Raw genomic sequence first — 27,383 nt, 5'->3', positions numbered from 1 at the left:
GTATTTAGGAGTGCAAGTACACGCCTCCATTCTTTTTGGTATTCCGGGTCATTTACTTAACCTGTTCTTTTCCTGCTAAGGCCCAGTAGATTGGGTACAAGATACCCCCGTGTCATTGTTGTAAGTCGTGCCTTGATGGCAATAAATTGTAAAGTCTGATATTGCCTTGAATAGGCGTGAAAATCTGAGAGCGTGTTAGCTCTTTTCCAGTGTGTAAAAGTGACTTTGGGAGGCTGATATTGCAATTTTTGGGAGCAAGTGCTCCAGGTATTAGGGGTTTTCTGCCCTTTGGTAAATATGTGTTTGTGAGCTGAGAGCTCAGAAAATGTAAAGGGTGGGCTTGAAGCCCAAGTTCTGTTTATACCACCAATCTTATCTTTCCTAGAGTTAATTTTTGCTACTTGTACCTATTGCATTGTTTCTTGTTGTTCTTAAAAAGAGAGAGAGAGAAATATAATAACCTTGTTACAGTTTTAAATTAACTTTGGTTTTGTAGTTAGACTCATTCACCCCGGCACCTTCTTTCACCTCTGCTTATCCACCAAATCACGGTAACAATCACTTCTAAACCTCACATTCTAATATTTCTTCATCTAAGAAGGGGATACGTATCTCCAGACCCCTCGAGATATCCATACACGTTCTATTGTTTATCGAAGTACCATGACCTCCTAACAATTTGTTAAAATAATCAACCCAAACTTCATTTGCAATTTTAACATTAACATAACCTCTATCACCTCTCCTTAATATGTTAATTCTATTCCATACCTTATCACTATGATTATTTTTACAATCTGTGTTTATTGAATTCGTCTGCTCCTGTTGCCATATCCTCTTATGTTCTACTAATAATATTCCTTTCATAGTTTACAGTACTGTTCACGACCCTCGGGATCACCCTCTCTCCTGAATGCCGTTAGAGTTCTAATTACTTCCAATTTCTTAGTTTGATGTGAGCTTGCATCCGGGAGATAGTGGGTTCTAATCCCACAGTCGGCAGCCCTGAAAATGGCTTTCCGAGCTTTCCCATGTTCACACCAGGCAAATAGGAGAGGCTGTACCTTAATTAAGGCCGTGGTCGCTTCCTTCGCACTCCTAGGCCTTCCTATCCCATCGTTGCCGTAAGACCTATCTGTGGCGGTGTGACGTAAAGCCACTAGCAAAATTTCTTAGTTTTACACATTTCACTATACCTCCCCTGCAGCCGGTTATTCACCTCCGCGTACCTCACGGACAAGAACAAACGGAAAAGAGAAGGGATTAGAAACAACAGTTTTTCTTTTTTAATTTTTCAGTGTTAAAGTGAGTGCGGAAAGGAGGGTTGTTGTACAACAGCGCATTAAATGAGTAACTCGTCTGAAAGCTGTAACTTTCTTTTTATTATTTGCTTTACGTCGCACCGCACAGATAGGTCTTATGGCGATGATGGAATAGGAGAAGCCTAGGAGTGAGAACAAATTAATCGTGGCCTTGATTAAGGTATAGCCCCAGCATTGACCTGGTGTGAAAATGGTAAACCACAGAAAACTATCTTCAGAGCCACTGACCGTGGGGTTCGAATCCACTATCTCCCGGATGAAAGCTCACAGCTGCGCGCCCCTAACCGCATGCCGAACTCTCCCGGTAAAAGATTTGACGAGAGCGAAGAACAACAGATTTTCCCAGGTTCTTCGGTAACAAAGTGCTAGCACTATATCCAGCAAATCATTATGTCCATATTTATATACACTTCCAAATAAATTAGGGGATAATTATTTATGTACACTGACTGACAGAGCAAATGCAACACCAAGAAGGAGTGGTTCGAAAGGGATAAAAGCTGGGGAAAAAACAGAGACGGCACGGACGAATAATTGATGTTTATTTCAAACCGATATGCAGGTTACACAATGCGCACGGCATCGACTCAGTAGGATGTAGGACCACCGCGAGCGGCGATGCACGCAGAAACACGTCGAGGTACAGAGTCAATAAGAGTGCGGATGGTGTCCTGAGGGATGGTTCTCCATTCTCTGTCAACCATTTGCCACAGTTGGTCGTCCGTACGAGGCTGGGGCAGAGTTTGCAAACGGCGTCCAATGAGATCCCACACGTGTTCGATTGGTGAGAGATCCGGAGAGTACGCTGGCCACGGAAGCATCTGTACACCTCGTAGAGCCTGTTGGGAGATGCGAGCAGTGTGTGGGGGGGCATTATCCTGCTGAAACAGAGCATTGGGCAGCCCCTGAAGGTACGGGAGTGCCACCGGCCGCAGCACATGCTGCACGTAGCGGTGGGCATTTAACGTGCCTTGAATACGCACTAGAGGTGACGTGGAATCATACGCAATAGCGCCCCAAACCATGATGCCGCGTTGTCTAGCGGTAGGGCGCTCCACAGTTACTGCCGGATTTGACCTTTCTCCACGCCGACGCCACACTCGTCTGCGGTGACTATCACTGACAGAACAGAAGCGTAACTCATCGGAGAACACGACGTTCCGCCATTCCCTCATCCAAGTCGCTCTAGCCCGGCACCATGCCAGGCGTGCACGTCTATGCTGTGGAGTCAATGGTAGTCTTCTGAGCGGACGCCGGGAGTGCAGGCCTCCTTCAACCAATCGACGGGAAATTGTTCTGGTCGATATTGGAACAGCCAGGGTGTCTTGCACATGCTGAAGAATGGCGGTTGACGTGGCGTGCGGGGCTGCCACCGCTTGGCGGCGGATGCGCCGATCCTCGCGTGCTGGCGTCACTCGGGCTGCGCCTGGACCCCTCGCACGTGCCACATGTCCCTGCGCCAACCATCTTCGCCACAGGCGCTGCACCGTGGACACATCCCTATGGGTATCGGCTGCGATTTGACGAAGCGACCAACCTGCCCTTCTCAGCCCGATCACCATACCCCTCGTAAAGTCGTCTGTCTGCTGGAAATGCCTCCGTTGACGGCGGCCTGGCATTCTTAGCTATACACGTGTCCTGTGGCACACGACAACACGTTCTACAATGACTGTCGGCTGAGAAATCACGGTACGAAGTGGGCCATTCGCCAACGCCGTGTCCCATTTATCGTTCGCTACGTGCGCAGCACAGCGGCGCATTTCACATCATGAGCATACCTCAGTGACGTCAATCTACCCTGCAATTGGCATAAAGTTCTGACCACTCCTTCTTGGTGTTGCATTTGCTCTGTCAGTCAGTGTAAAATAAAGAGTTGTGCAGTGACTAAAACAGGTAATATAACTTGTAAAACCATTGTTACATAGTCACCAGAATTCAATTTATTCCAATGTTTCAAAGTCATTTCTTGCTTATTTTATATTATTTTCTCATAATTATAAATTTTCTTGATCATTTTCAGTGATTTATAGGTCATGAACTTCCCCGCCCCTCCACCCCCTTCTACTGATCTCCTTCTTACAAAAGAGAAATCTGGTTCAGGCTGACAGATCAGTGAACCGCCGGCTTATTTGTGGGTTACTGACATGGCCGTGAAGGTCCAGGTTTCGATGAAACGGTGTGCTCTTTCACGCGAGTCACTCCCACATTCTCATCCCTCTTACAACTCTATAACAGCACAGCACTTTCCGAAATTCACATGAGCACACAGAAGCGCTCTGCTGTAAGTACCACAAGTTGACTATATCAACGGGATGTAACTGCATATTAGACTCGCAGCGCACCAGCCACTTCTTAAATATTAAATATAACTCTGTGTAGTCTGAAAACACACTACTGTTCGCACATCTTACTCATAAACAAATATCACACACTGTTCTTCTCACTATGAATATAAAGTAGAAATGGCACCGTGTGGTAAGAAACGTTCCTGAAATTGTAAATAATTTTACCTGTTTCCTTACTAGTAAAAGCATTATAAGTGATAAACAAGGATATTTAAATCAGGGCATTGGCCTCACACATAGTTTCAGTGAGAATTATTACTCTAACGGTTTAAGGCCCCTGGTGGTTTGGACAGTGTTAGCTGTAGAATGGCTTTCAGTTCAGAGAGTCCGGGTATTATTCTCGGCTTTCGTGGCGATTTTAGCTGCGTATGGCTGATTCGTTTCTCGGGGACTGGGTGTACCATCACAAAGGGGTGTGTATCTGCCCGAAGGCAGGTCCGAACCTCCGCAGAGGCGTGCATGAGCCGGAGTTTACGTGCGGTAGGGTGACCAGTTCCTTTCCGCTCCTCCATTCCCTTACCTCCACCAACAGCGTGTGGCAACCCATTCAAATCTTGACTACGCCCAATGTTGCGTAACTTCGGAGATCTCACGGGATCCGGTGTTTCAACACGGCTACGGTCGTTGGCTCTGCCATCACAAACGCATTCAATAATTAATATATACTTCCGCATAGGGTTGACATCAGGAAGGGCCAAAACCTTACAAAATGTTGACTCCAAGAAATCGGAAAAAGCCAGGAAGAAGAGTTGGCTTGGGTAGAGCTAGCCGCCTGAGCACAAGGAGGGATATGACCCAGAATATGCCCGAGATGGCCACTTCTACTCCGTTTAAACTCGTATCCCGACTCACAGGGCCATGTTTAGGTAACATAGCCGTTACCCCCTCCTCTGCGAACCATGTGACCTTGCCGCGGTGGGGAGGCTTGCGTGTCCCAATGATGCAGATAGCCGAGCCGCAGGTGCAACCATATCGGATGGGTATCTGTTGAGAGACCAGACTAACGAATGGTTCATCGAAAGGGGGGTAGCAGCCTTTCGGTAGTTGCAAGGGCGGCAGTCTAGATGATTGACTGATACGGCCTTGTAATAATACTCAACATGGCTTAGCTGTGTTGATACTGCTACACGGCTGAAAGCAACGGGAAACTACAGCCGTAACCACCTCCCGAGGACATGCAGCTCTCTCTGTATGAATGATGTACTGATGATGGCTTCCTCCTGGGTAAAATATTCCGGAGGTAAACTAGTCCCCCATTCGGATCTCCGGGTGGGGACTACACGAGAGGGGGCGATCATCAGAAAGATGGATACTGACATTCTGCGAGTCGGAGCGTGGAATGTTGGAAGTTTGAATCGTTGTGCTAGGTTAGAGAATCTGAAAAGGGAGATGGATAGGCTAAAGTTAGATGTAGTTGGTATAAGTGAAGTACGTTGGCAGGAAGAACAGGATTTTTGGTCAGGCGACTACCGAATTATCAACACGAAATCAAACAGGGGTAATGCAGGAGTTGGTTTAATAATGAATAAGAAAATAGGGCAGCGGATAAGCTACTACGACCACGACCAGCATAGTGAAAGAATTATTGTCGCCAAGATAGACATCAAACCAATGCCCACCACAATAGTGCAGGTCTATATGCCTACTAGTTCAGCGGATGATGAAGAAATTGAAAGAATATATGAGGAGATAGAAGATTTAATACAATATGTCAAAGGTGACGAGAATCTAATTGTGATGGGAGACTGGAACGCAGTGGTAGGCCAAGGAAGAGAAGGTAGCACAGTAGGAGAATTTGGATTGGGACAAAGGAACGAAAGAGGAAGTCGGCTGGTTGAATTCTGCACTGACCATAATTTAGTCCTCGCCAATACTTGGTTCAAACACCACAAACGACGGCTGTATACATGGACGAGACCTGGAGACACTGGAAGGTATCAAATAGACTTCATTATGATTAGGCAGAGATTCAGAAACCAGGTGTTGGATTGCAAAACTTTCCCAGGAGCAGACGTGGACTCTGACCACAACTTGTTGGTCATGAAATGCCATCTGAAGTTGAAGAAATTAAAGAAAGGAAAGAATGCAAAAAGATGGGATCTAGACAAGTTGAAAGAAAAGAGTGTGATGGATTGTTTCAAGGAACATGTTGCACAAGGACTAAATGAAAAGGCCGGAGGAAACACAGTAGAGGAAGAGTGGAGAGTCATGAAAAATGAAGTCAGTAGGGCTGCTGAAGAAATGTTAGGAAGGAAGAAAAGATCAACTAAGAATCAGTGGATAACTCAGGAGATACTAGACCTGATTGATGAACGACGAAAATACAAGAATGCTAGAAATGAAGAGGGCAGAAAAGAATACAGGCGATTAAAGAATGAAGTGGATAGAAAGTGCAAGATAGCTAAGGAAGAATGGCTGAAGGAGAAGTGCAAGGATGTCGAAGGCTGTATGGTCCTGGGAAAGGTAGATGCTGCATACAGGAAAATCAAGGAAACCTTTGGAGAAAGGAAATCTAGGTGCATGAATATTAAGAGCTCAGATGGAAAGCCACTTCTAGGGAAAGAAGACAAAGCAGAAAGATGGCAGGAGCATATCCAACAGTTGTATCAAGGTAACGATGTAGATAATTTGGTTCTGGAACATGAAGAGGCTGTTGATGCTGATGAAATGGGAGACCCAATTTTGAGGTCAGAGTTTGACAGAGCTGTGAGTGACCTAAATAGGAACAAGGCACCTGGAATTGATGATATTCCCTCTGAATTACTGACTGCCTTAGGAGAAACCAGCATGGTAAGGTTATTTCATTTAGTGTGCAAGATGTATGAGACAGGAGAAGTCCCATCCGATTTTCGGCAGAATGTTGTTATACCTATTCCCAAGAAAGCCGGTGCTGACAGGTGTGAAAACTACCGCACTATTAGTTTAGTATCTCATGCCTGCAAAATTTTAACACGTATTATTTACAGAAGAATGGAAAAACAAGTTGAAGCTGAGTTGGGGGAAGATCAATTTGGCTTCAGAAGAAATGTAGGAACACGTGAAGCAATCCTGACTTTACGTCTGATCTTAGAGGATCGAATCAAGAAGGACAAGCCCACGTACATGGCATTCGTAGATCTAGAAAAGGCATTCGATAATGTTGATTGGACCAGGCTATTTATGATTATGAAGATGATAGGGATCAGATACCGAGAACGAAGAATTATCTACAACCTGTATAAAAATCAGTCTGCAGTGATAAGAATCGAGGGCTTTGAAAAAGAAGCAGCAATCCAGAAAGGAGTGAGGCAAGGCTGCAATTTGTCCCCTCTCCTTTTCAATGTTTACATAGAACAGGCTGTAAAGGAAATCAAAGAGAAATTTGGAAAGGGAATCACAGTCCAAGGAGAGGAAATCAAAACCTTGAGATTTGCCGATGATATTGTTATTTTATCTGAGACTGCAGAAGATCTCGAGAAGTTGCTGAATGGTATGGATGAAGTTTTAGGTAAGGAGTACAAGATGAAAATAAATAAGTCCAAAACAAAAGTAATGGAGTGCAGTCGAACGAAGGCAGGTGATGTAGGAAATATTAGATTAGGAAACGAAGTCTTAAAGGAAGTAGATGAATATTGTTACTTGGGTAGTAAAATAACCAACGATGGCAGAAGTAAGGAGGACATAAAATGCAGACTAGCACAAGCCAGGAAGAATTTTCTTAAGAAAAGAAATTTGCTCACTTCAAACATTGATATCGGAATTAGGAAGATGTTTTTGATGACTTTTGTGTGGAGCGTGGCATTGTATGGAAGTGAAACATGGACGATAACTAGCTCAGAAAGAAAGAGAATAGAAGCTTTTGAAATGTGGTGTTACAGAAGAATGCTGAAGGTGAGATGGATAGATCGAATCACGAATGAAGAGATACTGAATCGAATTGGTGAGAGGAGATCGATTTGGCTACATTTGACGAGAAGAAGAGATAGAATGATAGGACACATCTTAAGACACCCAGGACTTGTTCAGTTGGTTTTTGAAGGAAGTGTAGGTGGCAAGAACGGTAGGGGTAGACCAAGGTATGAATATGACAAACAGATTAGAGCAGATGTAGGATGCGATAGTTACGTAGAAATGAAAAGGTTAGCACAGGATAGGGTGGCATGGAGAGCTGCATCAAACCAGTCTATGGACTGATGACTCAACAACAACAACAGCCGTTACCCATGGTTCAATGAACAGAATATGATTACAGGAACTCACACCACGACAGGTTACCTAGGAGGATGAGGGAATCGGTAATGGGGGGTAGGAGAAGCTGAAGTGACTTAGTGATTCAAAAGTAAGTATTGTTAAACTGAGCGAGGCCAAGGAGCTAGATTTAATAAAGAGAACTGAAGAATTACCTAGGGGTTGCCTGGCCGAGGCGGTTAAGGCGTGCTCGGTTCGCCCAGAAGGACGTGGGTTCGATTCCCCGTCAGGAAGTCGTAAAATTTAAGAAACGAGATTTCCACTTACGGAGATGCACATGGCCCTGAGGTTCACTCAACCTACACCAAAAATGAGTACTAGGTTAATTCCTGGGAGCAAAGGCGGCCGGGCGTAGAGCTAACCACTCTACCCCACCAAGTGCCGAGATTACGGATAGTGGAAGCCTTTACCATCCACCCCTCCAAGTGCCTTCATGGCCTGTACGGAGATGACTTTGCTCTTCTTTTGCTTGTAGAATGAACTATTTTACCTATAGAGACTTACATACAGACAGCTGAAATCATAATAGTCTATAATGACTTTATTTATTTATTTATTTATTTATTTATTTATTTATTTATTTATTTATTTATTTATTTATTTATTTATTTATTTATTTATTTATGCTGTCAAGAGTTGGCTGGGTAGAAAAATACATTTAGAAACTGGTAGCGTCCTACTTCTGAAATGTATTAACTAACTACTAGCCTGTACACAATCACTTACAGGCAGGCCGAGATCACAACTTACGCTCATAGTGCATTACACACAATTACACAGTTCGCGACCTCTCTCTTATTCTCACGCTTCACTCACACTTATTCACTCAAACTTCGGTCACTAGCACTGCAGTCTCACACAGTTACTTCGTTGCCGCTGTCACAGTGCACAGTTTACAGCCTGCACACGTGAGTCACGCAGTTCAGGTTGGTATCCGCTGTCCACACACTCCGATAGAACTCTGTACACAGACGCATGCCGGTATCCGGTGTTCTCTTCCTCGCTGCACCATGACACGCTACGTTCTCCCAAAGCAGTTGGTCCAAGACACACCACCCACTACGACTGGCAGCGGAACGAGTCCTTAATTCTACAGATGGACACTCCAACAGACTGGTACACTGGGCTCGACTCCAACTACTCGAATTGAACCCGTGACTGTAGCACTCTTTCCTATACGTCGCTCACTGGCTGAGCTCAGACTAAACTCGCAATACCAACAGGACCCTTGGCTGTGGCACTCTTTGCTCTCCTTCGCTCAGTGGCTGAGTTTCAGCTGAGTTCCTTACTAACCAAACCAACCTTGCAGGCCGCAATTGACCTATACTGTATACAACTGGCCGACCCTTCGAGATACATCGGTCACTCGAACCCCGTAAAAACCTCCAGATATGAAAGGCCCTCTGACTGCGATCCTCTTCGTTTCTGTACCCCTCGTGGCTTCCAGCGACATAGCGGCCAATGACGGTCACTGTAGCAGGGTCTGGCCATTGCGATCCGACCTTACCCCCGATTGGTTGGATGTGCAACGGGTAGCGAGGCTCCGGCGCGGTGACGTCACACGGGGCAGGACCGCAATAGATATCTCCTTGTCCAGATGCTCCGCAAAACAGGGAAAATACCACAATTTATTTCTGATAGACCAACTTAAGCAGTGCTATCATCCCATCCTAGCGAACAACCTCCCAGACTTAGTAGTAGTAGTAGTAGTAGTAGTAGTAGTAGTAGTAGTAGTAGTAGTAATGTTATTGATTTTAAATCCCATTATCTGATTTTATGGTTTTCATAGACACCGAAGAACCTAAATTTTGTTTTGAAGGAGTTATTTAACGTGCCAATAAATCTACCGACACGAGGCTGACTTATTTGAACACCTTCCAATATCACCGGACTGAGCCAGGATCGAACCTGCCAAGTTGGGGTCAGAAGGCCAGCGCTCTACCGTACGAGATACTCAGCCCAGTATTAGTAGTAGTAGTAGTAGTAGTAGTAGTAGTAGTAGTAGTAGTACAAATTTACTGATTTGGGTAAAATATTTTCCTTTGTAATTCTGGGTAATATTTTGCTAATTTTAAGTCATTTTTGAGGATTTCCTATAGTCAATTTTTTGGCATTTAATAGGTCATCAAAATCTGGGCCCTGGTTATTAGCAATATTCAAATTCAGTAACGATATTATAACGCCAATCTTGTACCCAAACATTCCCAAATAAAATTTAAATGGATTTAGGCTTTAAGAAAGGGCGGCTGACACATATAAATACAAATAAAAATCCAATTTATATATTCCTTGATTGTAGCCGAATCACATTGACATAAGCTTCTTATCAAGGTGAGAACTGTATTAATCCTGAGTGGAATTTTTGAAACTAAAAGACACGTCCATATGGTTCGAATTCCACACGGAACAGGAGGTCCTATAGTTACGATTACGATATTAATAGTCAAGTAAAACTACGTCTGACTCCATGGCTAAATGGTTTGGTCTAGAGACACCCGGGTTCTATTCCCGGCCGGGTCGGGGATTTTAACTTCAATTCGTTATTTCTACTGGCACGGGAACTGGAGGAGTGTGTCGTCCTTAAACAGAAAATAAAACGAAAACGAGAAATGAATAATAAAAATATCAGTAAAATGTCTAGAAAACTAACCGGTTGTCTAGCGAAATGAATGGCTTACTGCGAATTTAAAGCCCGAGCATATTATGCTTCAGTACAGTATATTCGGTAATTAAAAAATTTCTTACACCTTGTAACTCCTGTTCTAGCTTTCCTAAGTCTACCGGAATGGTACCTTTTTGTTGGACGTAAGATTCTCTTTTCAATGATAGACGTATCGTTACTCAAGTAAATGTCTAGTTTTGAACTATAGTTTATATTAACTTGAAGTACCAGAAAGAATAATCATGATACAAATCTTGCGTCGAAAGAAAACAGAACAATGAAAATTAAGTAATAAGAAAATATACCAGAATATAAAAATATAACAGAAACAAAAAGTAAAAAGATTGCTATTTATTCGGACATATCTATAGAATGGGTGATGAGAGATTGACAAATAAGATATTCAAGTACCTTTGGGAGAAAAAATCAACAATAAGCTGGATAAAATAGGTCAAGAGAGATATAAAATAAGTGGAAACTCTGTTAAGGGAGATTTTTTTAAAGTCAGGGTCTCTCAAACGCCCAACATCTCACGCGTGCAAGCAGCGGTGCAGAGCTCCTGTCCACAGTGTATCGGTCCTGCTCGGCTCGGCTCGGACTAACGCTTCGTCTCTGGACTACTCGGATAAGCTCGGCTCAACTCGGCCCGGATTTGTAGCGCTACGGAGCAAGTGAGGAAGAGGGAGACAGGCGGAGCGAGCGAGACAGGCGTGGGGAAAGAGAGAGTCAGCGCTATTGTTCCAAATCGAGAAGTGGGGATTTGCACTCTGGTCAACCAAGCGAAGTCGTGTTTTGCACCGTGCACAGTGCATGCACCAGGCGCATGCACCCTGAGAGGCCCTGGTATAAGGTTTTAAGAATGGAAGGATTCCAATGAAGAATGAAAACAAAACCAGGTCCAAAGTGGCCTAAGGAGAGAAGAATAAAGTATAGTGCAATGTAACTGGAAAGAACGAAAGAGGAAACAAGGAAGGATGAATGGAAATTGGCATGTGATCCCTAGTAGGCCTCATCGTAGAGGAGAAAAAGAATAAGAAGAAGGTAGAGACGGCGTGGATTGCAACTTACAGTCACAAGTCGACGTGAAGCAAATAAAGAAATATTTACATTTTAGACTCCGCATAACTTAGTATAAAATTATCCGCGACAGTACGCCGGCCTCTCACCGTTGGGTTCCGTTGGTCAAATCCCGGTCACTCCATGTGATACTTGCACTGGACAATGCGGAAGTGGGACAAGTTCTTCTCCAGGTACTCCGATTTTACCACTCGTCTTCGATTCCAGCAACACTCTCCAACATCATTACATATGTCAGCCATTCAGTAATCACTGCCCCACAGGAGTGCGACAGGCTTCCTATCCTCGCCGCTAGATTCATTCCATTCCTGACCCGGTCGAATGACTGCAAATAGGCTGTCGATTTTCATTTTCACTAGGAGCCGATTATTCGAAATTCCGCTGCAAACTTCCTACCTTTACAGTCACTTATTTATTTTCGCTATGATGTCAATTATATTTGTAAGCCTGTCTATTTACGAATAAAAACCAGAATATTTCAAATCGGTCAGCGCGTCCACTCGTAGCGGAACTTAGAAATGTACTGAGTGTGCGTAACGGAGCGTACAAATCACGAGGCTCCACGGGGAGAACTTGCATCATCATACTAAATTTATTGTTGTAATACTTAGAGGAGTCCTCGACTTACCTTAATATGTCAAAATATCAAATTTATCCCTTACGTCTAACCAGAAACAGCTTGTGATAGGCTGATTTTCATAACGCCAAATTTCCGTACATGCCGCGTTGCCACGTCATATCTAATTACTTCTCTTATTTCTAAAACAACTCCTTAAGTATAATAGGTCATTTTCAACATGTACACTTATGAACAAATTTATTGAAATTATTGAAAAACAAACTATATAATTTATATCCAGCAACAACATAATATCGATGGTGTACAGCTCAACTGGGGTGAGCCACAAAAAGTAAATTTTTCAGAAAAGACAAACAACAGTTTTCCACCTCACTACAGGCATTGATCTGTCTTAATTGTTTATTTGAATTCTATAATCTATCCAAGATTTCACTCTATTGTAATATGTGGTGTGGGGTCATACAGTTTCTTGAAATTAATTATTTAACGTAAAATTTGAGAATTACGCCATTTGACTGGGATTAATACAACTTCAGTGTTGGTTACAACAATGTATATTTTGGTTCACACTCATTGGAATAAATAATAACAACAACGGTGAAGATTTATTATGTGAAGGAATGATCATTAATAGTAAGAAAACTATTATAAAACACAAATTTTCTATCCTGATTTATTTAAATAAATTATCCTCAACCGGGCGAGTTGGCCGTGCGCGTAGAGGCGCGCGGCTGTGAGCTTGCATCCGGGAGATAGTAGGTTCGAATCCCACTATCGGCAGCCCTGAAAATGGTTTTCCGTGGTTTCCCATTTTCACACCAGGCAAATGCTGGAGCTGTACCTTAATTAAGGCCACGGCCGCTTCCTTCCAACTCCTAGGCCTTTCCTATCCCATCGTCGCCATAAGACCTATCTGTGTCGGTGCGACGTAAAGCCTCTGGCAAAAGCAGCAAAATTACCCTCACAGAAGTAACTCTCAAATTCACAACGAAACTGAATTAACATCGTATACTAGTAAGTATTTGTATACAGGATGACAAAAATACTATTACTCAATTACGTTGTTAATTTTAGTAACATCTAAATCAGGCACACCTATCAAAACAAAGACAGACACTGTGTTACGCCAGCTGGCTTGTGTAGGCTTGTGATATCGAGAGGTTTAGCTGCCGCAAGTATAGTGGCTACGCCAGTAGACTGGTAAAACCTACTGTTAACTGTGTGTTAGGCAAAGTGGCTTGCCTGACCTTATCATGTATGGGGTTACGCCATCAACTTTCTTCTGGTTCTAGCATTGAAGGAAGGTGTTGAGGGTTACGCCAATTTACCAGAATGTGCGTCACTACTTGATTCACACATAACCTCAAACTTAAGAAGGGTTACTGGAATTGACCTGTACACCATCGATATAATCCTCACGTTACATTACATTGTAGTAATTGATAGGAAATCTAACAATGACGTCATAATCGATCCAACACTCAGATTTGAGTGAGATGAAAAGCAGTCCAAAGAGGTTGGTACAGAAAAGAAAAGGCATTATGAGCCTTGCTTTCGTGACTTGGGACACAAGTATACAATTAATAACTGGGAAATTATTGGTATGTTGTTTGGTGCGCACTGAACAATCACAAATTTCTCTGTGAATATTTTCAAAAGGTTTCGAATCCCTGATACTGTTCTACAAGAAATGTCAACTGCGATTTTGATAGATTCGCTCCAAATAGTACAAAATCATCGGTATAACTTAAAAGTTATTTGAATAAATAGAATCCATCGGTCGGTAGCTGCCCTAAATTTAATAAATATTATACTTGTTAAAATTCCAATGAAAATTAATTAAAAGTATTTTATATTTAAACAGTAAGTTGAAACTCGGTGGTTTCCCTAGTATTTTAGCAGCTATCCTAAGTGGATTTTCTCTCTCTTATCCTACCTTAATTTTTATATCCTGTGACAGAGCTAATCGCACTTGATCATGAAGCCTCCAAGGTATTTTTACGAACGTCAGAGAACAACATTACATGTTAAGAATCACCAAATTCCTTATTCTGTTTATCAGGATTTATTTACAACGTTGAAATAAATTCGTATGTAGATAAGGCGTTTTAAACATGTAGCAGACTACCACATCTTATGTAAAGGCCCCTTTTACGCATGGCCTCTGAGGTGTGAGTGATAGCGCACTAGATTTTCACTCGCAAGGATTCAAACTGGAATCCAAAGTGATTACTTTTATTTTTAATTCTTCCCATAACAAATGAAGCTTGTCACGGAGGTGAAAAGTACCGTTACATTAGAAGATAATTATCAATACATTAAATTTAACGTTCGTAGGTTACACTGAAGTTTGGGCAAATTTTGATAACGTGTAGAATGAGTGATAGTATTGCAGTACACACAAAGACTGGTGTCTTAATATTTCAATAGAGCCCCATTTACAATGTTTGTGAAAACATTTACAAACAGTTTCTTACGAAAAGTAAAATGGTCCTTTTGCTACCAATCACCAAATAGAATAGAATAAGCATTCCATGGATGGTTCATATTTGAGTCTCTTTTCTAACTCTACCCTGTCTTATAAAATCACTCCACCGAGCTCGATAGCTGCAGTCGCTTAAGTGCGGCCAGTATCCAGTGGGTTCGAACCCCACTGTCGGCAGCCCTGAAGATGGTTTTCCGTGGTTTCCCATTTTCACACCAGGCAAATGCTTGGGCTGTACCTTAATTAAGGCCACGGCCGCTTCCTTCCAAGCCCTAGCCTTTTCCTGTCCCATCGTCGCCATAAGACCTATCTGTGTCGGTGCGACGTAAAGCCAATAGCAAAAAAAAAAACACTCCTTACAAAAACTGCCGCCAAACTGAGAACAAGAAATAATATCACTCAAAATATTTGTGGAACGACGTGGGGATCATCTGCAACAACTCTGCGGACTTATTAATTGAGCCTGCGGCGGAATATTGTGCATCAGTATGGTTGAAAAGTGTCTATGTAAAACAAAAAATTGACGTCCAACTTAATACTACGCTTATTATTTCAGGGTCAATTAGGTCTACACGCACCATCTGGCTGTCTGTCTTCAGTCACATACCACCACCATATCTTCGAAAAAAATCATTCATTAAGGAATAAAATAAGATCATAGCAAATCCTCGACTACCATCGCATTCTGATATTCCTGACCTAATAATCAACAGACTTCTAAGATATCCTCCTCTCGCACTTGGAAAGAATCCCACTAGATTCAACATCATTGATTCTTGGAGAAGAGAATGGCTTCATAATTCTCCATAAACACGTTAGCTGTTACCGTGTATCTCTGAGACGGTCCCTGGGTTTGATCTACCTCGCAAGGTATGGACAACACTCAATCGGTTGAGAACAGTGCATGGAAGATGTGGAGACTCACTCTTCAAGTGGGGAGCGAAATCCTCACCCGCATGTGACTGCGGCTCACCACGGCAGACCAACCAACATATTAGGGAAGAAGGCAGAAATAGAGCTTACGGAGGAGAGTATGAGGAATTCCTAATGAAAACCCCGAATTCCACCAGATACATCCAAGAACTAGATGTTTGTTTCTAATATACTGTAGTTATGAATGTAATTATTTTTCTCAGAATATATCCAGAAAGCCTACGCTAAATAAATAAATTAATAAACAGGAATCTACTTCTTTTTTTTTTTTGCTAGGGGCTTTACGTCGCACCGACACAGATAGGTCTTATGGCGACGATGGGATAGGAAAGGCCTAGGAGTTGGAAGGAAGCGGCCGTGGCCTTAATTAAGGTACAGCCCCAGCATTTGCCTGGTGTGAAAATGGGAAACCACGGAAAACCATCTTCAGGGCTGCCGATAGTGGGATTCGAACCTACTATCTCCCGGATGCAAGCCCACAGCCGCGCGCCTCTACGCGCACGGCCAACTCGCCCGGTAATCTACTTCTTCAGGTTAGCTCTCATGGGTCTCAAATCTGATGGTACAGTTCTGTTTAATATCAATTCACCTATTACTAACTTAATGTTACTGGAGAGATCATGTGCCTCCTCAAATGCTGTGTACCCTCTTTCTTCAAGGCATTAGCAATTGTTGATCTAACTCTGCTTATAATTTCGCTGATTGAACAGACTTCTATGACGTGAGCAGACGTTTCGACATATCTAGAGCAACGCTAGGTAAGCTCATTGAATTTGCACAAAATTAGTTTTAAGTCATCCTCCATTGTCAAAATACTCAGATGTCTTGAATTCAATTTCTTAATTTTAAAATGTCCTTATTGAAAGTAGAAAGTCCTCATATATACCAGGTGGCCCACCAGACCCGTAATTTCTACTTACAGGTGCCCCGCATACACTAATGATGAATGGGGCGCCTAATAACGGATTTTCACAGGGTTATTACCGCCTGAAGTTAGGTTACGTCAGAATATTACGGCATAACAACCGAACGGCCGCTCGCCGCATGATCCTCAGCGCTACCCGTCGAATGCAGCATAGCAGTAGGCTGGTATTTAGTACAGGAGCACTATAGTTGCTGCCAACATATCGACAATGACTGATGTGTTCAGCAATGACGAATACACAGACATAATTTTAATCTATGAAGAATCTAGTCAGAACGCAGCCGAAGCTCGTAGAGTAATATGCAGGAGTTTCCAAATAGCCACCTGCCTTCTATACACGTATTTCGCCACGAGTTGCAAATAAGTTGTAATGAATTGCTCAAAGCACATGTCATATAAGAGCAACATTCTCGTATAGTGATCTGTACGTGTATACATTAACGAGTGATTTATTTTCTGCATCTTTGGCATATTTACAAATACACTCTGTTACAGAAGTGTGTAGTAAAATGACTGCTATTTGTGTCACGCTCGAAACATAGCACGTTGTAGTGCTCCTTTGTAGAGCCTCCGTGGCTCAGGCGGTAGTGCGCCGGCCTCTAACCGCTGGGTTCCGTCGTTCAAAACCCAGTCAATTCATGTGAGATTTGTCTGGACAGAGCGGTGGCGGGACAGGTTTTTCTCCGGGTACTCTGGTTTTCCCTGTCATATTTCATTCCAGAAACACTCTCCAATATCATTTCATTTCATCTGTCGTTCATTAATCATTACCCCAGAGGAGTGCGATAGGCTTCGGCAGTCAGCACAATTCCTATCCTCGCCGCTAGATGGGAGCTTCATTCATTCCATTCCTGACTTGGTCGAATAACTGGAAACAGGCTGTGGATTTTCATTTTCATTAGCGCTCCTTTGTAAACCAGCGATTAGGCATCCCATTCATCATTAGTACATGCGGGACACTATAACTAGAAAGTACGAATTATTATTATTATTATTATTATTATTATTATTATTATTATTATTATTATTATTATTATTATTATTATTATTATTATTATTATTATTATTATTATTATTATTATCATCATGAAGATACATTGATATATTTAACATGTTTGAATGAAATTATGTTACATTCTATTGATATAGCTATTGATATAGATAGATAAAGATATTGTTCTGTCTGTGTACTTACCCAGTAGTAATGAACGGTGGACCCTGCTGTTGTGTGGTCAGGTTTAGCCGCCTTCATACCTTGAACAGCGGATCACCTGCAACATATAGAGGAGTTTTGGTCAACTAGATATAAAAGGACAACTGATCATTCTTGGGAAATAATAATAATAATAATAATAAGTGGATCTCTTCGATGAAGTCGGATCTGGAACAACTGGGGATGCCGCATGAGTCCATACATGACCGCCCACAATTTCGGCAAGCCACTCAGCGGGGAAATTTTTCAAGGTCACTTACGAGTAGGAAGAACACAGGGACCAGCAGACTTGTGTGGACGAAGGAAAGAAAGCTACCTCACAGCCAGAAAATGAATAAATGCTGGAAGAGGAGGAAACAGAAGGGCCAAGTGACGAGAAGGTACGAACTCCGTGGTCCTCAGAAGGCCTAAAAGAAAAAGAATATAATAAAAAGGAGAAGAATATTTCTAAGCTATTTTGCTTTACGTCGCACCGACACAGATAGGTCTTATGGCGACGATAGAACAGAAAAGGCCTAGGAATGGGAAAGAAGTGGCCGTGGCCTTAATTAAGGTACAGCCCCAGCATTTGCCTGGTGTGAAAATAGGAAACCACGGAAAACCATCTTTAGGGCTACCGACAGTGGGATTCGAACCCACTATCGCCCGGATGTGAGTTCACAGCTGCGCGCTCCTAACCACACGGCCAACTCGCCCGGAAGAGAAAAAGAATCCCTTTCGTTTGAAGCCCATTCAGTTACTACAGATTTGAGATGCCAGAAATTTTCTCGTGGTTAATTTTCAATGTTTCGGAAGCCAACGATGTGGAGTTGTGTCGCATTCAAACATTCTCAAATGCTATCACCTCAGCAGCGAGATCTTCGGAACGAATACATCACACTTAGGTCATAGGCAAGTGGCATGTAATGGACTCTTACGATTCGTGTTTTGTAATGGAAAGTTTACCATTTTCCATCATTTCTTACAAGTAATATGATAGAGTAAGATTTGCCTTCATGAGGGATATCTTCATTGGCGACAATTGAAAACGTGTATTAAGATAATTTCAGAACTACGAATTGGAAAAGATGCTAGTTGCTGTACGCCGCACCGACACAGAGAGGTCTCATGGCGACGATGGGACAGGGAAGGTCTAGGAGTGGGAAGGAAGCGGCCGTGGTCTTAATTAAAGTACAGCATTTGCCTGGTGTGGAAATGGGAAACCACGGAAAACCATCTTCAGGGCTGCCGACAGTGGGGTTCGAACCTACTATCTCCCGAATACTGGATACTGGCCGCACTTAAGCGACTGGAAAAGATTCACTGCAACGATTCCTTCATATGCCAATAAGTGAACTAATATAGATCTGGAGTGTTAATTAAATCACTGCTGAACGCTGATGACCGGTTCAAATTTCTAACTTTTCACAATCTTAAACACAAGCAGTGATCACTTAGAGGTACCTAATCCACCTAGCCATCAGTATTAATAAATTGTCTGGGAAGAGAGAAAGGTAAACGCTTTTTCAAGCCGGTTAGCTATATGCCCGGCCATCTTTACTCCCAGAAATTAAACTAGTACCCGTTATTTTAGTGTAGGCCGAGGCCCGTATATCTCCCCACACTCTCTGACGGGGAATCAAATTCACTTCCTACCGGTTGAATAGAGGACGCTTTTATATATGTAGAATGACGTCTTCTCTACTAGCTTTCCCACCCCTAGGTGGGGTTGTAAGTGCAAACTGCGCCACAAGGTCAGATGAAATGAAATGAAATGAAATGGTGTATGGCTTTTAGTGCCGGGAGTGTCCGAGGACAAGTTCGGCTCGTCGGATGCAGGTCTTTTGATCTGTCACCCGTAGGCGACCTGCGCGTCGTGATGAGGACGAAATGATGATGAAGACGACACATACATCCAGCCCCCGTGCCAGCGAAATTAATCAATTATGGTTAAAATTCTCGACCCTGTCGGGAATCGAACCCGGGACCCCTGTGGCCAAAGGCCAGCACACTAAGCATTTAGCCATGGAGCCGGACACAAGGTCAAATGAATTAACTAGACGAACCCGGGACCCTCTGAATTGAAGGCCTCGACACCGATCATTCAGCCAAGAAGCCAGACATTTAACACTGTACAACATAACAGTATAATTGAGACGTTTCGATCCAAAAGCGTATAAGTCACAAATACTAAAATTTCGGAACACATACAAGGTCTCTCATATAAATTAAGACTGTCCAAGCGGCGTTTTCACTCTCCGATACTTAAGCTGAAGTACAGCGCGCTCATACAGTAGTCCTTGACCTTGCAAGCAACCTGCACGTGTTCGAACTGGCAATCCGCAGTCGCCAGTCTGAATCTCAGCTGTTAACGTGGTGAGACAGTTATCATTGCAACACCGTATTTTCGTAATTAAAAGCTCTGGTTTCATCTTAATGATCGTGTGAACAGTCATAACTCTCGCTATTGGTGTGCAGAAAATCCTAATGGTGTTTATGAAGTCCCTCACTATGAAAGGAAGATAGTTGTTTGGTGTGCTCTTAGTGCAAGACGAATAATTGGGTCTACTTTTTTCGAGACGATAGCTTTTTTTTTTGCTAGGGGCTTTACGTCGCACTGACACAGATAGATCTTATGGCGACGATGGGATAGGAGAGGCCTAGGAGTTGGAAGGAAGCGGCCGTGGCCTTAATTAAGGTACAGCCCCAGCATTTGCCTGGTGTGAAAATGGGAAACCACGGAAAACCATCTTCAGGGCTGCCGACAGTGGGATTCGAACCCACTATCTCCCGGATGCAAGCTCACAGCCGCGCGCTTCTACGCGCACGGCCAACTCGCCCGGTGAGACGATAGCTAATGCCAAGCGGTACCAAGATGACATTTGATCCCCGTTCTTCCATCAGTTAATAGATAAAGAAAAATCGCGTGGGTGGTTTCAACAAGATTCAGCCCCTGCTCAACAGAAGCAGGTTCCCTTCTTACAATCTCGGAAGTGTTTGCAGAGTGAGTGATCAGTGATGATCTATTTGCGCCTCGTTCTCCAGATCCAACAGTGTGTGAATTTTACATGTGGGGTAGACTGAAAGGAAAAATTGTATCGAAAAATTCCTCACACATTGGAGAAATTGAAAGAAAACATTACGAATGAAACCAGGAATATTACAGTGACAGAGCTCATTCGCGTCAGCCAGAATGTGGTTACCAGAGATAATGTCTGTATAATCCAGGAGGGACGATACTTCCAGCATCATTTATAAGATAAGACTTCATATAAGATTGTATACACGCTCAGCAGGGCGGCCGTGCGCGACATACGTTCGGCTGAGACAGCTGCCATAGCCCAGAGTATAAACACCATGCATTTGGTCTTAGTTTATATGAACACTCTCACTCTAAAGAAGTAAACTTTGAAACTATGGCAAGAGTTTTTGCACGAGATAAGTACACACATACCTCAGATATAAACGAATATTAGTTTATTGTTTCGTAAATAATTGGGATTTTATCTTGTATGTATCTGGTTTAAAAGCGAGATGCACGGATAATCCTCGTTTTGAATCAATATAAATACGTCTTAATACCATTGTCAAAATATGAATGAAACTTGAACATGTGGATAGTATGGTAAAATATAAGTTGCAGAACAGTCGAGCTAAAAGATTTAAACATGGAAATGAAACGTTTGTTCCCATTTCTTGGCAATTCACTAGCCTACACAACCAAATCAGTAACTTCACACGCATCTTTAGCAGTTTCTATATGAGTTATCCGGACTATATTCTTATGGTACAAGGCCTCCAGTGACAACCAATCAGGACCAAAGTGTTTTTTTTTTTTTTTTCAGTAATGTTGAAACAGGACGGACTTTCAGCGGAGACACCTTAACACCTGTTTGTATCATAGTAGGCGGTAGCACGTCCTTGACTGTCTTGTTCCATTTGCAGACAGTCCTGTAGCATCCTAAATTAACCCTGTCATGGACTTCTCCCTTAACAGGAACATTTCCACTCTTTCTCTCTTTCTGTCTTTCTTAAACCGTTTACCCTCCAGGATTGTTTTTTCCTTCGGGCTCAGCGCCACAAGGAGCTTGAGCTTGAGACTTTGGAACTGGGAATACAGTTGGGAGGAGGACCAGTACCTCGTACAGGTGGCCTCATCTGCTATGCTGAATAGGTCCTTGTGGGGAATGGGTAGATTGGATGGGATAGACAAGGAAGATGGAATGAAGCGGCCGTGGCCTTAAGTTAAGTACTATCCCGGCATTGACCTGGAGGAGAAGTGGGAAAACACGGAAAACCACTTCGAGGATGGTTGAGATGGCATTCGAAACCCTCTCTATTCATTGACCTCCCGAGGTTGAATGGACCCTGTTTCAGCCCTCGTACCACATTTCAAATTTTGTGGCAGAGTCGGGAATCGAACCCGGGCTTCCGAGGATGGCAGCTAATCACACTAACCACTACACCACAGAGGGCCCACTGTTTCTTTTAAAGAAAAATATTTTGCCGGGATTAAATAGAAAGTGCCACTGAGCAGATGCGCGGTCATCACCAGCTGATCAGAGTGAACAGCTTACAATGGACGGGAAAAGGCGAAGAGCAGTGCCTTCTTACCGATGTGTCTGGCTTTGCGCGTGATATACTAACTTTGCTGGTTTTCAAACTAACCCAACTGCACCTGCTTGCAACAGCATGATGTACCTGCATATGCACTCTTCTGCACTTACTGGATTGTAGAGGACTATTTGGAGGGAACAAACCAAACAACACCAAAATTTATTTTAAAAAGGGATGTAGCTGCTTTTTAACTAAACGACTCAATTATAAAATATATCACATTTGCCGTAATGAAGGTACTTGCAGCATGAACGCCGAAGAACCTTGCCGGTTCCACGGTTTTTCTTGCTAATGGTTTGTGAGAAGTGAGAATGTAGCAGCCGTGTCCTTAATCAAGTTATATTTCCTAGCATTTAATTGGTGTGAAAATAGGAAACCACGGAAAAATTCACAGTTGTATCCCGTCAGGCAAGCAACTCATTTTTAAAAATATTCTAAGGATATGAGCTAAGAATTTTAGGTAAATATAATAAAGTATGAAAATATATTCTTTATTTATTCCAAAAATGTACAATTCTTCTCTTAATCATCGTTGTACGGTCGATTGGATTAATAGTTTTAATTTTTCTACCACTACGAGCGCTAATGAGAGTCAATGAATTGTTTTACTTAAGCACCATTAAGAGCGCTAATGTGAGTCAATGAATTGTTTTACTTAAGCACCATTAAGAGCGCTAATGTGAGTCAATGAATTGTTTTACTTAAGCACCATTAAGAGCGCTAATGTGAGTCAATGAATTGTTTTACTTAAGCACCATTAAGAGCGCTAATGTGAGTCAATGCAAGGTTTCATTTAAGACCTTGTAACTACACCAGCACTTGTACCCGTTCTTCGCACGGGAATTCTCAATGGAGGATTACATGTTTCTTTCATGAATTTATGCAAAGTTACATGCTTCTATTCACACGTTCAGTACAGCATGTTAACTTGAACATTTTCTCTGAAAGCATGTGGCGATAACGTGAAGTACGATAAAGCTGAACAAAGTGGATACAGAACGGAGACGATTTTAATATTTATTTTACGGTACAGTTTCTGGTCCGAAGTTGTGCGAATTCTTCCTGCTTCTCAGTTACAAATTGTTTCACTGACCACTGACGTAGAGCTGTGACTGAAGACCCATAAAGCCCATCGTAGATGATACCTCCTTATGCTCTGATCTATCGAATAGAGTATAGTGGCTCTTCAGTTCTTCCCATTAACCCACCTTGAAGTGACATGCACCAAGTGTTCCACGGAATATGGACCAAAAATTCAATTTTTCCTAATCATGTCCATTATTATCCTTGTTATGATAAATACTTAAACGGCATAGAATATCGGAAAAACATATTCTTAAACGTTCGATATATACAATATTTTGACAGACAGAATTTAACGAATATATTAGGGAATAATCTTCCTATGAACACTAACTCCCAAGTATTACCTTGACATCATATGAACCTGATAACACAATCCTGAATGAGTAAATCCAAAATACGTAGTTTGGTTTAAATATGTCTAGCTGTTTTCCAGTTTTAGAAACGAAACCGAATAAGTAACCAGACAGAGAGGCTGACACTAAAGGGAAAAAATATTTGGACCAACACTATCAGGTATGAAACAAATAGTTGTAAGAAAATTTTGCTCATATAATTATTGTACAGAGACATGAGCGTTACGATGTTATGTATGTAGATTAGTATTATTATTTTTGTTATCGTTCTTATTATTTTATTTTTATGATTGGACATCAGCTGTTATCCATCCAATCCACAAGAAGGGAAGCAAAACAGATCCCAGCAACTATAGAGGAATATCACTCCTTTCAGTATCGTATAAAGTTTTTTCCAAGATTCTGGAACAGCACATAACAAGACAACTGGATAAAGAATTAGGAGAATATCAAGCAGGGTTCAGAGCTGCAAGGTCTTGTGCTGAACAGATACAAAATCTGAAGACCATCCTTCAATATAGCAAGAAAAGTTGCCGACAGTGGGTAGCTATCTTTGTCGACTTCCAGAAGGCATACGACTCCGTGGATAGGAACACACTCTTCAACACCTTAAGAGAACTGGGACTAAACGAAAAAATGAATAGGTTGGTGCAAATCACCCTGCACAGCACCACTTCCAAAGTTAAGTTTTGAGGTCAATTATCAGAGAGCTTCACAATCAAAACAGGGGTGAGGCAAGGAGATGGTATCTCATGCATATTATTTAACTGTGTCCTGGAAAAGATCATAAGAGAATGGACCAGGTCATTACCTGAGAACACCGGATTAAGAATGGGGTTTAAATCAGACAACCTGAGGATTCCATGCCTGGCCTTTGCTTTATTAGCAAACGACATGCATGAGGCCACTATGCAGCTTCAAACACTGCACTCTATTGCAGCTAAAGCGGGCCTCATGATCAACATTGGAAAGACCGAGTTTATGACCAACATCAAAGATGTCCCTACAACAATGGGAGTCAGTGATACAAAACACATCAAGAGAGCTAAAAATGTGAAGTACCTCGGAGGCTCAAGAGGCCACTAAGAACACAATTCAGTATGCTAAAAGGGGCAGAGACCGGGCGAGTTGGCCGTGCGCGTAGAGGCGCGCGGCTGTGAGCTTGCATCCGGGAGATAGTAGGTTCGAATCCCACTATCGGCAGCCCTGAAAATGGTTTTCCGTGGTTTCCCATTTTCACACCAGGCAAATGCTGGGGCTGTACCTTAATTAAGACCACGGCCGCTTCCTTCCAACTCCTAGGCCTTTCCTCTCCCATCGTCGCCATAAGACCTATCTGTGTCGGTGCGACGTAAAGCCCATAGCAAAAAAAAAAGGGGGCAGACGACGACAAAAACACAGCTAGAACACAAGCACCGTGGTCCACAGATGGCCTAAACGCAAAGAGAGAGAAAAGTTATCATCATCGTCGTCATCCAGTCATTCTCATATTTCTTCGGTGTTCAGTCACATTAGGTTGGATTAATATCTAAGAGTAATGAAAAAACATACATCCTTCAAATCACTCACTATTCATCACTTCCCCCAAAATACTGCAAGTTTCAAAAACCACTATCTTCTGTAATTCAACGTAGATGTTCTACCTAAAATGCATAATGCTGCTGGTGGGGAATTTGTCCTAGTGGATTCTAAATATGAAGATTTGTTGAAATATAACCAGTAGTTTTTCAATTTTAAGAACTCAGACAAACAGACGAACCGACAAACATACAGTATAAACAGACAACAAAGCTAGAAATATGTTGATGGTCATTAAGCATATTACACCTGAAACGAACCACCACAAGACAATTTCGCCCAAATAATCAATGAACAGACACTCGGTCATTACGGCTTTTATATATATAAGAAATCTGTTCTACGTGCAACCCCTTTCGGGCCATGTCCACTAGGACTTAGACTGTAAAAGGTTCCGTTAATTATTGCTCCCTTATTAATCCCCCTATCGAAAATGTGTACATGACAAAAACGTTTCAGAAATTGATTTACATTAAGTTAGGTAGGTTTTTCAGTAGGAAATTACTCACGCATGAGGAAAATTCAACCGTGAATACCATGCCTAGGTTTCTGGGACCCTGCTCTGTATTTGTTTGTGTTATCCGAATACCTCTTGTACCTAAAAGATTGGAAGTATTCATTGTAGCGCATAGAGAGGTACCAACCTGATTTATATAGATGAATCTGAATTTCACTTTTAAAAATAAAAATGATTGGAATTGTATATTCCAGTTGGGTTTTTCAGACCCCACTGTGGTTACGTTCTTTACTATTGCTTGCGACTACATGATGGGAACATATCCTGTAGCTATTGGGGAGTATTTCGATTATACGGGGCAAATGTCTGTTGTGGAAGCTACAATACGGCCTGTACATCACGAATGTAAGACTCTGAATAACTGAAAATAATTACGATTCAGTTTCTAGCTTTCACCAAGCTTGAAACGATGGAACGGTTTCTAAGGAAACATACGAACCTATTACCGCCACTGAGTATATTATTGTGTGAAGAAACGAAACTTGTAGTACTTGGTACATATTGTAACCATGGTTCATTGAGCATGATGTTATAGTGACTCAGCTGCAGTAAGATATTCTTGAATAATGCATATATCAAGGATGTAATGCTAAAGTAGAGAACTTTACTACCCACAGCAAAAATCCCCTGATAGAAAACAATATACGAGAAAAGTTCGGTCGTTGGATCTTAATCCTCAGAATAGCCTAATATTCATGTCTGGTTGGAAACAATAGCATTTGGAGAGGCCTACACGCTAAAGTCACAATACATTCAGTGTTCCATTGTCAGCATTAAGAGAAGACAGATTCTTTGTTGAAAAGATCATTTACTGTGCAGTCTGCATTCGGTTAATATAAGATCCACTATACTTGTGGGCATTAGAATAAATGCATGCTATCCCCTGTCTGTCGTAAAAAGTTACTAAAAGGGAGACCAGAGACAGACCAAATGGAAATTTGGCCCAGGTGGAAGCAGCTAGCTCTAAATAAGACAAAAACAAACAAAAAACCGTTCGTTGAAGAGACGATGTCGTCACACAACCTCCAGTAAGTCGGACAGTCGTAGAGGAAAATACGAGGAAAACGAATGCAATACCGCCAGTTTTCTACTCAACTGCAGCCATAACTACCTGAGTGTGGAAAGACAGCGAATTCGAACTTCGCCATATGTACACAACAATGGCTCTCCATTACAATATCTGACTGCGACATGAAAGGCACAACGTGGACCCCACCACCTTTGTTCACCGTCCGGGCAGCACTCTTCCCTGCATCACCTGCTAGAAAGCATCAAAATAACCTGCCCAAGAGATTTTATGGAAACAACAAAAATGATGTATGAATTTTTAAAGCTATTTATTCCAAACGGACAAGGGGATCTCATCTTGAGAGCGTCGGTTGGCGACCACAGTTCACCTAGCTGAGTTTGGCATTGCTTCCACTTACTTGCGTCAAGATCCCCACTTTCATAATTCCTATCGACAACATTTGGGATATAATTCA

At 42.2% G+C, this 27,383-nt stretch overlaps 1 protein-coding gene across 1 annotated transcript in view; it reads right to left on the bottom strand.

The window, feature by feature from the left end:
* Slob (Slowpoke binding protein) overlaps positions 1–27,383 on the bottom strand; it is a 635,348-nt gene that overhangs the window by 345,246 nt on the left and 262,719 nt on the right. Inside the window, exon 2 of the mRNA XM_067147746.2 lies at positions 17,752–17,827. Within this exon, the coding sequence (XP_067003847.2) occupies positions 17,752–17,808 (57 nt within the window). The 5' untranslated portion in view covers positions 17,809–17,827. The remainder of the gene's footprint in view (positions 1–17,751; positions 17,828–27,383) is intronic.

This window comes from Anabrus simplex, chromosome 1, assembly GCF_040414725.1.
Source record: "Anabrus simplex isolate iqAnaSimp1 chromosome 1, ASM4041472v1, whole genome shotgun sequence".
NCBI lineage: Eukaryota > Metazoa > Arthropoda > Insecta > Orthoptera > Tettigoniidae > Anabrus > Anabrus simplex.
This window is presented reverse-complemented; position numbering and strand designations above follow the sequence as displayed.